This window comes from Podarcis tiliguerta, assembly GCF_965153285.1.
Source record: "Podarcis tiliguerta genome assembly, chromosome: 10".
NCBI lineage: Eukaryota > Metazoa > Chordata > Lepidosauria > Squamata > Lacertidae > Podarcis > Podarcis tiliguerta.
In genome coordinates this window covers 52,514,219-52,527,240 of record NC_139543.1, presented here as the reverse complement: position 1 = coordinate 52,527,240, position 13,022 = coordinate 52,514,219, and the positions used below count along the sequence as shown (strand labels likewise).

The 13,022-nt window shown below is 43.7% G+C and overlaps 1 protein-coding gene across 3 annotated transcripts in view; it reads left to right on the top strand.

Annotated features, from left to right (window-relative positions):
- Positions 1 to 13,022, top strand: part of BRAF (B-Raf proto-oncogene, serine/threonine kinase) — a 60,991-nt gene that overhangs the window by 37,505 nt on the left and 10,464 nt on the right. For all 3 annotated transcript variants that reach the window (XM_083401466.1, XM_083401467.1, XM_083401468.1), the window contains 8 exons: positions 21 to 138; positions 617 to 701; positions 2,207 to 2,383; positions 4,937 to 4,983; positions 5,737 to 5,855; positions 6,435 to 6,566; positions 8,300 to 8,434; positions 10,882 to 11,035. In XM_083401466.1, the coding sequence (XP_083257592.1) occupies positions 21 to 138; positions 617 to 701; positions 2,207 to 2,383; positions 4,937 to 4,983; positions 5,737 to 5,855; positions 6,435 to 6,566; positions 8,300 to 8,434; positions 10,882 to 11,035 (967 nt within the window). The remainder of the gene's footprint in view (positions 1 to 20; positions 139 to 616; positions 702 to 2,206; positions 2,384 to 4,936; positions 4,984 to 5,736; positions 5,856 to 6,434; positions 6,567 to 8,299; positions 8,435 to 10,881; positions 11,036 to 13,022) is intronic.

Sequence of the window (13,022 nt, the reverse complement as noted above, 5' to 3'; positions counted from 1 at the left end):
TAAGGTTGCTTTTCTTGCAGAAAACTCTTGGTCGGCGAGACTCAAGTGATGATTGGGAAATACCAGATGGCCAGATCACAGTTGGACAAAGGATAGGGTCTGGGTCATTTGGAACAGTCTATAAGGGAAAGTGGCATGGTAGGTAATTCCTGCACCAAACCATTTTTTATTTATGAGTTGATATTTTTATTTTCTATTTTAAAGCTTGTGACACCAAAACCTTAGCAGATTAAGCCGATCCCAGTTTTGTTAATGCCTTTGAGGCCTCTTATTCTTTGTTGTCTCTGTAAAAGCTCTCCCAAGTTTGTGTGCTAGAGTGAGAAGAGTGTCTTTTGAGTGCAGCCGGTTCTATACACCCAGTGGAGCTTTAGTCTTCTGGGTTTTTTTTGAACAGCAGTGTTCTACGCTGCATAGCAGATCTCTTTCGAAAAGGAGGGCTCAGGCATCCAAAAGCAGTTTGTGAGACGGCACGACAATAGTAATCAAAAGGAAGAAAAGCCACATTTTGCACCTAGAACACCACATAACAATATCTGAGTTTTGTGTTCTGCTTTTTAAAAAGAAAAGTTGAGCAGCTGTGTTATACAGCTGATATTCTTTAAAATTGCTTTTTCAGGTGATGTCGCAGTGAAAATGTTGAATGTTACAGCCCCCACCCCTCAGCAGTTACAAGCCTTTAAAAATGAAGTAGGAGTGCTCAGGTAAGGTTGTGTTAGTTGCATTTTGATGGCTTGACTTCCCTTGAGAAGCCAGTGAGCTTGAGCCATTTGTTCAGAACACTGTGCTCCTCCCAGTCCTTCTGCTGAAAGCAGTTTGTGTTTTCCTGATATTTTCTGGTCCTGTGTTATCCCTTATAAGCATGTCTTCATGCCCACACAGTGAGGGAATACTGGATGCTTCTGCATTGTCAATCCATGTTACTGCGAGAGAGAAAGCAAATCTTTCCTGCACTTCCTTCTCAGCCTTCATGGATCCTTGTTTTCCCTGGCTCAGCTCTGCTTGATGACCTTTCCCCCATCGCTCCCTCTCATAGTAAATTCATGTGCTGAATGCCAAGAGCTACATACCCAAAATGGAATCATTGAGAAACAAGAGGGAGGTATCGACATGCTTGGGAGAAGCCTGAGTACAAAAATATATATTTTTAAAAATCTATAGGGGCACTCCCCCCCCCCAAAATAAAAAATATCCGGATGAGCACTGAGTCTGCTCAGAAGCCCGAAGAATGCTAGGTGTCAGTAGAAAAGAATAGCAGCAAATCCCAGGGCAGGGAGAGAATAGGTGACACAATGGGTCCCAGAAGAGGTTGTGGCTAACTGGAACTCTGAGCCGAAGCATTCCTGTTGTGAGGCAAGAATCCCCTGTAACATTGCAGGTTCCCAGTGTCTTGTCAAATGCCAACTGTGAGCCTTCTAGGCACAGTCTGTGCTAATTCTTCAAAGTGTCTGTCACAGTAGATAGAAGTTTTACTCCATCTTTCAGACTTCAGGCCATTCAATTAAATTGATTGGCAGGAGAATCTGTACAGACAGCAATTATTTCATATGGGGTTGTATCCAGTTTTGCCTTTGCCTTTGTGGAAAGCACTTCTGCTTGCCCAAGTCGGGGTGGAGCATCTCCCTTGCTCCCTGAAAACCTGTTCTCAAGGTTTAGAAGACCTTTCATATCAGAACAGGATATTGGGCATAGGGCTTCGGTAGGTGGGTAGGTAACAGTTGTGTACCCCAACCTGAGTACGTAGTGGCAGGGATAGGTAAGCTGAGGTCCTCTAAAGAGGATGGCCATCATCCTTGGTCATTTAGCTGTACAGCTGAGGGCAGATGGGAGTTGGAGTGTAACAACATCTGCAGGGCACTAAGGCTTAACCACTGTTGAATGCAACCCATGATGCAAAACAGCAACAACAACAATTTTATTATTTATACCCTGCCCATCTGGCTGGGTTTCTCCAGCCACTCTGGGTGGCGTGCAGAATATATAATACATTTAATGAAATAGCTGCTACAGGATGTGGCAGTGGTCACTAGCTTTAGATGGCTTTAAACGGGATTTGACAATTTCAGCCATGATGTCCATATGGAATCTGCACTAGATGGACTTTGGTCGAGCCAACAAGATTCATCATATATCAGGGCATTCATTGTTCGAGCCCTTCAATCCATCAAAAGTGTTTTCAGTGATTTTAAGCACTCCTTTCTTTCCACAGGAAAACAAGACACGTGAATATATTGCTTTTCATGGGTTATTCAACAAAGCCGCAGTTGGCTATAGTTACGCAGTGGTGTGAAGGCTCCAGTCTTTACCACCATCTACACATCATTGAGACCAAATTTGAGATGATCAAGCTGATAGATATTGCACGGCAGACAGCACAAGGAATGGAGTAAGTATAGTATCATATACTCATTAGGAGAGAAGGAGGGAAAAGAGAGTTCTCCACACACTGATCTTTCCAGTGCATGCGGCAGGGATAGACAACCTGTGGCCCTCCAGACGTTGTTGGACTACAGCTCCCATCAGCCTCAGCCAGAATGGTCAGTGATGATGGGAGTTGTAACTATCAGCATCTGGAGAGTCGCAGTTTCCACATCCCTAAGACATGAGGTTAATTTGGCAGCGTCATAGAATCAGTGGGGATGCATTCTCGTAAATTCTTCCAGATACTTTGTCTGGTGGCATAGACACTTGGAAATTGACATGAAGTCTCTTCTTTTTAATATGACTTGACAGTGATTATTGTTTGGTAGTGTTTAAAAGCTCTCCAATATTATGTCGAGTGTTTGCTTAAAATTGAGGTCTCACTTTGAAGTGTTTTATACAACTCCAATACTATTTCTAAGTGGGCATTTTTCCCCCCTATGGCAAGCAGTTTTTTCCTTACTAGTCTTTTGTTCAAACTTAGCACATTGTTTAAAGATTTTCATCATTTTTACTGAAGACAGCTAGAATAAAATCTCTTACATTTTTCCTCCAGCTAACATCAGAGCATGATGTTTTACAAGGGCTGACACCAAGCCATCCGGTGTCTTGTCATAAAACACTAACAGCTGTAAAGACTGATCAGTAGCTGTATTTGGGTGACTATCACAGGAGAGAAGCTCTTACCAAGACATTTTAAATATAACTGTATTGGTTTTTAACGTATGGTGCTAAAGGAGTTTATACCCAAAGCACTGTTTTTTCGCGGGGGGGGGGGGAATGAATAGGTTTAGCATTTTAATTCCCATTCCTGATAACACAGAAGGGCTAAGCTGGAAGGGCTTAGAATGGAAGCTCACATTTTTTTCTAGTGCTGCTTCCTGGCATATCTGCATAGAAACAAGCAACTGAGCTGCATTGCTTCCTCCAGCATGCGTATGGCCTGCTGTGATATGCCCTCTTCCCCAAGTCAAGCCTTGCTGCAGATTGGCATTCATGTAATACCAGCATGTTTTAAGAGTCTTCCCAGTAACAGGAACAATGAGTGTGTGATTTGTGTTGCTCTACAGTGTTCTGATATAAAGGAGAATGATTTCTCATCTTCCCTTTTCTCCTAAAACATTTCAAGTGGGTGTGAAGAAATTGGCAGCAGTGCCTCATGATACTAGAGGGGTGGAATATGATGGAACCATAAATGTCACTTAGGCTAATAAATATGAAGCTGTCTTATAGCTGATATCTTCCGGCTGCCCAATCCTAAGCTTGTCTACTTGGTTTGAATTGCATTAATTTCCAGGCAACTTACTGCCAAGTAATTCGTTTTTGTATTTTTACCTGCTTTTCAGCCTGGATTGGCACCCAAAAACAGATTGCACTGAAAACCCACTATTAAAATGAAATTTACAATATATTAGAGCAGTGGTTCCCAATTAGCTAACTACTGAGGACCCCGTGTTTTTCAAAAGCCAAGCCACAGACCCCCTACTTCTGAAAATTTTGATAACTCTACGATAGTTACCTCAGCAAAGCAATTTTTTGAACAAAGGATTTTAGGTCTACTGAAAACAGATTATTATCATGCAAAAATGACAAATATTTAGTTGGGGGGGGACGCAAGGGATGGGGCCACGGACCCCCTGGGTGTGTTCCGTGGACCCCCAGCAGTCCCCAAACCCTTGATTGGCAACCAGTGTATTAGAGAGATTAGGAGATGTTTGGGCCCTGGCAAAGTCTAAGCTCCAGGCTGTTCCTCCCAAAGGGGAGTGGGCAGAAAGAGCTGCAGATTTGTGCATGGTGTGTAGGTTTGCAATTCAGTTGTCTTAAAAAGCTGGGGTGTTGCAAGTGCTGATAATAGTAATAATAATAATAATAATAATAATAATAATAATAATAATAATTTATTATTTGTACCCCGCCCATCTGGCTGGGTTTCTCCAGCCACTCTGGGCGGCTTCCATAGAAACCAAAAATACACTAAAATATCACACATTAAAAACTTCCCTGAACACGGCTGCCTTAAGATGTCTTCTGAATGTCAGGTAGTTGTTTATCGCTTTGACATCTGATGGGAGGGCGTTCCACAGGGCGGGCGCCACTACTGAGAAGGCCTTCTGCCTGGTTCCCCGTAGCTTTGCTTCTCGCAATGAGGGAACCGCCAGAAGGCCCTCGGCGCTGGACCTCAGTGTCCGGGCAGAACGATGGGGGTGGAGACACTCCTTCAGGTATACTGGGCCGAGGCCGTTTAGGGCTTTAAAGGTCAACACCAGCACTTTGAATTGTGCTCAGAAACGTACTGGGAGCCAATGATAGGTGCAAGCTGACATAGCAAGCTGACTCCTTGAAGGAAGAATGAGAGACAGATGCAGTAAATAAACAAATGGCTTAGACACTGTACAACTTAGAGACTACCTTTTGCCATATGTTTGTGTCATCTTTGAGATCATTCAGCTTCACGCAGGCTCTTGAGAAGCAGAAATAATATAGTCAACTTTCTATCTAATATTTTCTTGCTTTCCAGTTACTTGCATGCCAAGTCAATCATCCACAGAGACCTCAAGAGTAATAGTATCCTTTTTCTAAGAGACCTGACCTTTATTGTTCTTCCTCCCCATCCCACATCCCTAAAGTGAGTATCTGTTCTGAAAAATGAGAGGAAAAAGTATGGTTAGGTGAAATCAGCTGATGATCTGTGGGCAAGGTAGTTGTCCCACTTTTTGAAGGGTTTATGCCTAACTAGCAGCAGTGGAGCAGAAGTGAGGATGTACATCCAGATTTGTATCTTACTGAAAATGTGAAGTGTGAATAAATCCGTATCTGCATTCTGATTCATATTTTAGTTTATCCTTGTAATTACTAGTCCAGCAGGCAATATGCACATGGTTCTCCTTTGCTAAATCAGGGTGATTTGTTCTTTGTTGCATGATGACATCAAGCCAAAAACAAATCAAGTGTGGATTGAAGAAGTATCATGCACACAAGTGATGTATATTATTATGTGACACCATGGAAGCACTGTGCTGGCTTCCTCTCAAACCAACATTTGACATGCCGGAAACTCCCACTAGCCTTTTCAGATTTTGAAGACCCCATACAGTCAACCCAGTTATAGAGACTCTTCCTTAGTTTGTTTATTGTGCTTACTATTAGATAATAGGAGCACTTTTCAAATTTCAGCTTAGAATCTATAAGTAGCGACTAGATCATAATGCAGGATGATGATCTGGGCTTTTGTAGTAGTTGAATGGGCACAATATGTACTCTGATGGGAAATTAGGATTGCCTCTTTCCCCCCTTTTTTTCTTTACATCCTCTGTTCAGATATATTTCTTCATGAAGACCTCACAGTAAAAATAGGTGACTTTGGTCTAGCAACAGTGAAATCACGATGGAGCGGGTCCCATCAGTTTGAACAGTTGTCTGGATCAATTCTATGGATGGTAAATAAAGGGGGTATTCTCTGAACTATTTTTTGATCCACCCGATAGTTGACACCATCTCCTGTGCAGATGTATATTCATTGTGCCTCTAGGATAGGGATAGCAACATTTATAAGGCATCGTAATAGAGGACTGCACTCCACTGCACATGGAACCTTCTGCTTTTTGTATGGTATTGCAAGGGAGTTGTCCTTTCTCCTCTTTCTGGAGGTGAAATCCCAGTGCACAGATCCCTTGCCGTATTTTATCCAATAGGAGGCTCTATTTTGCAGTCAACTCTGTGTTCATACAAAATGTTAGCCCGGTAGATTTCCCTGTTATAATCACTGAAAAGTGATAATAGCTCTCCTTAAAGCAGTTTATTACCTGCATACCTGGGGAAATGATGGATTAATTTGTATTAATGAGTGCCAAATGAGTAGGCTAAATATGTGGCTATTATAGACATCTTACATCCATTAAAGGCTTTTATGTCTCCCTTTCAAGAAATGGAGTCTCCGGGGTTGGTGACGTAAGACATAAGAAAATAGCTTTTCAATGCAACAGAATAAAGCAGTTTTCTTCTCTTCTACATCACAGGCTCCAGAGGTAATTAGGATGCAAGATAAAAACCCATATAGCTTTCAGTCAGATGTGTATGCATTTGGGATTGTTCTTTATGAGCTGATGACTGGGCAGTTACCATATTCTAACATCAACAACAGGGACCAGGTAAGGCATTCATGGCTTTCGGGGAGGCTTGAATTTTGTTGGTGCTTTCACATTCTCGTCATTTGTCATTGTCTGAAATAATTAATGAGTGGTTTAAATTTTTAAAATGGCTTTTGGCATAAGTGCCTTTTTTCCTGCTTCAAGTAGACCCTGATTTTTAAAGGTCATATATCAGGAAGTAGAAAAATACAGGAAGTTTTAAGGACATAGACTTGTGGTGTCTTCCACTAGGCCCTCACTTAAGAGCCAGTGTTTTGCATTTGATAGTATTGGGCTTGGACCAGAGAGGCATGGGCCAAGTCATGCATTGTCAACCTAGCCAGCCTCCCAAGTTTTTGGGGATACAACGGGATCACACACACCCATGTACATTGACTGAATTCCTCAGAGTTAAGGTGGGAGATGACTGCAAGAAAAAATAAACTTTGGCATCAGGTAAAATGAGTGAAGTGCTCTAGTAAGAAACCCAGAGGATGAAATGCCAAGTCCCTAATTTGTTTTTCTTTGATCCATACCACATCCTTGAGTACTTCAATATTTGGGGTATTTTTGCCCTTTTTGATGAGATCTGGTTCTGCACAACTGGGTATCGCATTGCACTGAACAACTGGCAAGTGAGCAACATTATGGTCAAGATTCAAAGAATAACACAAATAATTTAGGGCTGAGGGTCTTTGGGCTTGGTTTTTTCCCCCCAACTAACAACCTCCATGGTTTTTGAAACTTGAGAGGGCTTTCAGACTCAGCTTGTGTTGTGGCACATGGTCTTCTCTTTAAGTGAGATTAAGAAATCCCACTGGGTGTGCTCAACCTCATGGACATACCTAAAGTAGATCTTTGGATCCTGGCTATCCCTGCAGAACAGGGTGACTGGCTATTTCTTGAGTTTTGACAATATCCAGTGGGCTGGCAGGGACGTGGGTGGTGCTGTGGGTTAAAGCCTCAGTGCCTAGGGCTTGCCGATCGAAAGGTCGGCGGTTCGAATCCCCGCGGCGGGGTGCACTCCCGCTGTTCGGTCCCAGCGCCTGCCAACCTAGCAGTTCGAAAGCACCCCTGGGTGCAAGTAGATAAATAGGGACCGCTTACTAGCGGGAAGGTAAACAGCGTTTCCGTGTGCAGCTCTGGCTCGCCAGAGCAGCGATGTCACGCTGGCCACGTGACCCGGAAGTGTCTTCGGACAGCGCTGGCCCCCGGCCTCTTGAGTGAGATGGGCGCACAACCCTAGAGTCTGTCAAGACTGGCCCGTACGGGCAGGTGTACCTTTACCTTTAGTGGGCTGGCAGACAGCTTGTACAGAATGAATATTAAAATTGAGTTGCACATAGGTTAATTTAGTGTCTACCTTTGAGTTGTCTAGCAGGCAGCATAATTTATTCAATACTGATGCCACATTGCAGATATGTATGTATATCTGAGTGTATGTATTCATATTAATTCATTCCAATCAGAATATATCTGGGTACCAAGCTACCACTGATGAGTATGTTGCACACCTTATTGTGAAATTACTGTTACCCTCCAGTGTGAAAAGAATTTTAAATTTGGGTTTAGAAAATCTTTGAAATATAGGATGGACTGAAAGATCACAAGCTCTGTGCAAGCCTGGAGTTCAGGGTTATTATTATTATTATTTTACATTAACACTTCCCCCTTGCCCAGTTTAATGTAGAAAGTAGATGTTTGCTGGAACCTCCTCATTCCCACTCTTCTTTTCCTCCCTGCTGCAAACAAAGATCATTTTTATGGTGGGGCGAGGATACCTCTCTCCAGATCTCAGCAAAGTGCGAAGTAACTGTCCCAAAGCAATGAAGAGGCTAATGGCAGAATGCTTGAAAAAGAAAAGGGATGAACGACCCCTCTTCCCACAGGTAAGAAATATTCCTAATATTTGACTACATTCAAATTGGACAAATTGCCTTGCTAGGGTCAGCAAGCACCAGCTGAAAGGACTATGCCGAAATGACCTCCCCAGTGCAATTCATGGCATCCAAGGGCACAAGGCCAATTCTTAGGCTTTCAGAGGGTGGAGGATGAAATTGTTTGGGTAGTTTCATGGCCCAGGATGGGATGCTTCCTGTGGCTACAGTGCTGTTGCTTTTCTCTTCTCACTGTAAAGAAAGAAGAGCTGGCTGTTCTAACAGAAGCCTTATTTATTTAAAATATGTATTCCTCACTCTGGGACCAGCTTTCACATCAGTAAAGACAGCAAAGTCCCTGCCCTTGGGCTTACAAGGCACGACACAAAAGGAAAAAAGGGATGGGAAGGAAAGAGGAAAACAAGCAAACTTAGTGTTACAAGTAGCTATAATAACCAGCTGCATGGAAGTGGGTTGTTCGCCATTCAAAGACAGGCCTTGGTGGGGCCCTGAGGCCTGGTGACCTAGCCTTCCCAGAAGTGTCTGCAATGCAGCCAGAAGTTGTTGACCTCACAGTGTGAGGCCTTGTAGGCATAACTGGAGTCTGCTGGCTTCTTGTCATTCCTTCTGCAGCAGTTATGGGTCACAGTGCCAAAAACCCCATAGCAGACGATCCTGTCGTTCTTCCTCACAGGGTAATTGCTTCCAAACATTCTTAGGGGTGACAGTGGAAGGAGGCCTTCTCTGCTCTGGTCGTCCCATCTCTGTCCTGAACAGCTTGGAAGATGTTAGCAGTGCAATGGCACTGGGTGATGCTAAGGTTGCAAGCATCGTTCAGGGTCATTGTTCGGGGAAGTGAAGTGGCAGCCGAAGCAGAGAGCTCCGGCTGCCAAAAGAAATGGAAAACCCACTGGTACTGCTGCAGCAAGTGGCATGTTTTCCTGCTGCAAAAAGTAATTTTTAAAAGGCAGCACTACATTGCTTTATTAAAGGTCCTTCTTCATCCACCCTCAAATCGTGCTCAGCCCTCACCGTGGTAGCTTTACCTTTCCAATAAAATGGGGAGGAGAGAATTCATATTTCATTTAGACTGGCTCTAAGGGAGTCTAAATGAGTTTCTTATCAGAAATGCATCTTCTTTTAGAGCAGAAAATGAATGGCTTGCCCTTTGGCATGTACCTGCCTTGGGAATCGCATAATGGCAATAATAGCCTGCTCTGCATGTGGAATAATAGAATTGTTGCTAGAGACGCACTGGTTTCTGTCTCTCTTTGTCTACGTGACTGTCTCCATGGAAGTATTAGCACCATGGGTCTTTTAAACATAGTCTGTGAAATAGCTGCAAGTTCTGTTTTCCTGCTGCAAAACACTTCACCATCACCTCCTTTGTTGGTTTTGGTTTTTCATTCCACAGGGCAGCTTCAGATGATTTTATCAATACACAACAACAGTTAGGGGACGTCCCTATTGTGCATATCATCAATACTGAATGATGCCCAACTCTTTCCAGTGACAAGAAATCAGTAGAGCTTCAGCATAAAGGCCCACTGGGTCCGTTTAGTCCAGCAGTTAGCTAAGATGAGAGTCTAAAGCCCTTTTTCAATCTGGGATTCGCTGTTAAGCCTAATCTGCATTGTGGGACCAACTTCTACCTTTTTTAGCCTATTGTGTCTGCACTTTTCCCCCCCTCTCCTCTCCCCAATCCCTTTCCAAAGGAAAACAAAACGGTGGGGCTAATGGTGTTACTGGTACAACTCGCATGAAATCTAGACATGAGTCAGGTGGATCACAACCTGCTGGCCGAAGACTAGTAAACAGGGAGATTGTACAATCCCAATAGAGAGCACGGCCCATCTACCATGCTGTCAACCTTTCTGAGAAGATTGGACAGGGGCTGGTACAAAACATGATGAGCAGTTGCAGCATCAGTGCTCTTAAGAATTTACTTCAGCTCCATCATTTCAGTGCTTAATGGCAGTGTTCCTGTTTTGCTTTCTAGTAGTGCTTAAAGCAGCAAGACATTTCTAAAACCTTTAATTCCAGCACTGCCTCTTAAACAGAGAGTGCCAAATCAAGCAGCTGCAGTGCCATCTTTGTAGGAGGGGCAGCTTTAAGTCCCGAAGGCCAGTTTCTTCTCTCTTTTACTAGGTTTCCAAGTGAACATTGCATAGGTACATGGGACGCAATCTCTACTAAGTCAGACCATTGTTTCATCCAACCCAATATCGCCAACCCTGGCAGCAGCTCTCGGTGGTTCCAGACAGAATTCTTTCTCAGCACCACCTGGAGACACAAGGGATGGAACCTGCATGCAAAACAGGCGTTCTACTACACAGCGACAGCCCTTCTCAGAATTGACAGAATTATAATTCGTCGAGAATTAATTTGTTCCAGTTTGGAACTGCTCTGTTGTCTTCGCTCCGCAACACCCACTCTCTCTTTTCTCTCTTTGTTTTCAGATCCTTGCCTCTATTGAGCTCCTGGCCCGGTCGTTGCCAAAAATTCACCGCAGTGCATCTGAGCCCTCCTTGAACCGAGCTGGTTTCCAGACAGAGGATTTTAGTCTGTATGCTTGCGCTTCTCCAAAAACACCCATCCAGGCAGGGGGATACGGTGGGTTTTCTGTAATCTGAAAAGCTGAAAGCATGTGCCTGTGTGTTTAGTGTGCTCCCCCTGCCTCCCTTCATGTGTGCATATGTTTCACATTCCAATGAGCTGGTTCGCTTTGTTTTTGGGGAAGGTGTACTGACTGAAAAAGAACTTACCTTTTAAACTCCGTCTTGTATATATTCCCAGCATGGCATCTGTTGCTGGCGATGGATGGCCTGGCAATTGCCAACCATGAAAAGCTGCTCAGTAGAAAAGGGAAAAGGTCGTTGAAAGTAGCTAGCTCTCTCTCTCTCTCTCTCTCTCTCTCTCTCTCTCTCTCACACACACACACACACACACACACACTCACACACACACACACACAAATGCATCTCCATTTATGTTTGGATTGTAGGTCAAATTTCCTTCTCTTCTTTTGTCATCTCTGCTGCACAGGTAGCTGGTAGAGTTTTATTTTTGCGTTTTAAGCTGCCTGTTTTGTCCCTTCAGTCAGTGTCATGTGGTAGCAATCATATTAGCTTCTCAAGTCTGCACTGTTGCTGACAGTGCTCAAAAGTAAGGCAAGATGATCTTGGATTTAAAAGGCCAGCTGCACCCACCCTCGTTTCAGTGAGCAAAGGTGAACAGAACATAAAAGACTTTGGCAGGGAGTGGCTTTTTTCTGAGCTTCCTGTTCGCTGAAAATTGTTGCTTACTTGGAATTGGAAGTCTCTTTGTGTTTTTGTTTCATTTTATTCTTGGGTTGGTTTGTTTTTGTCCTTTCTTACTGCCTCTGTTCTGGCACTGCTCTTGCGTAACACCCTTTTTTGACTGTTTAAAATCATTGCTGGACCCATGCCTTTGCGCCGGTCTGCTTCAGGCATGTTAATAAGCATTGCTCGACTTTTAACAGGTTAGAAGGGACATTTTTTAAAAAATGAATATTGCTTTTTGTCTGTGTGGCCATGCTTGAAAGCAGTGATGCTTATAATAGGAGGAAATGGCCTTGTAAAAGCAAGAGTAGTAAACTTTAAAAGTTGTTTAAAGGTGGGAAAAGAAAATTTTGCCACCGGCTCTCTTACAAAGTCAATGGCTTGCTGCTAATGCTCAGCTTTATATGAGTCGATATTTCTACTCAGTTCTCCTTTATGTGGAGAAAACGTTTTATGCTTGTGTATAGAATTTGTCTGATTAGATCTCCAGTAAGGTAATGTGGATGCCAACCTAGCAGTTCGAAAGCACCTCAAAGTGCAAGTAGATAAATAGGTACCGCTCCGGCGGGAAGGTAAATGGCGTTTCCGTGCGCTGCTCTGGTTCGCCAGAAGCAGCTAAGTCATGCTGGCCACGTGACCCGGAAGCTGTACACCGGCTCCCTCGGCCAATAAAGAGATGAGTGCTGCAACCCCAAAGTCATCCGCGACTGGACCTAATGGTCAGGGGTCCCTTTACCTAAAGTAATGTGGAAGTCAAGGACCCTGAAGTCAAGAACCCTTTTTTCCACATTGGGAGTATCTTCCTTGAGCAGGTAAACCTGCTCTTCATTGCTTCGTGCTACATTCACCTCTGGTGACAAGTATTTAAATAATAACCTTCATCCGTATGTATGTGTCAAGCTTTTTTGTCTAGGTGACAATGATCTTGCTTGCTTTGTTATTCCTGATCAATTGTAAACTGCTCAGCATGGTTCATGTCTCAGACAAGGAATGTTCTTGCTATTCTTCATTGTCAGACATATGGAAGTAGGGAAATTCCCCTACAAGCCAGTATGCAGCTGATTGAGTTGAGTGGTCGCCATTTAAATTTCCTGAAATGCCCGTAGGTAGCAGAAGTGCCGGGGCTGCTGCCTCAGCACTATGATTGCCCATGGCTTATCTGAAGCAACTTGCAGTGTCCAGTGTGAACTGATGAAGCCAAGGCTTGTGCCTGCTAGTCCATCATCGGTCACACGCCTGCACGACGTGAAGGCATCAGCTTGCCTGTCTCCTCCTTGTGACTTTTTCTGGTGTCCCTT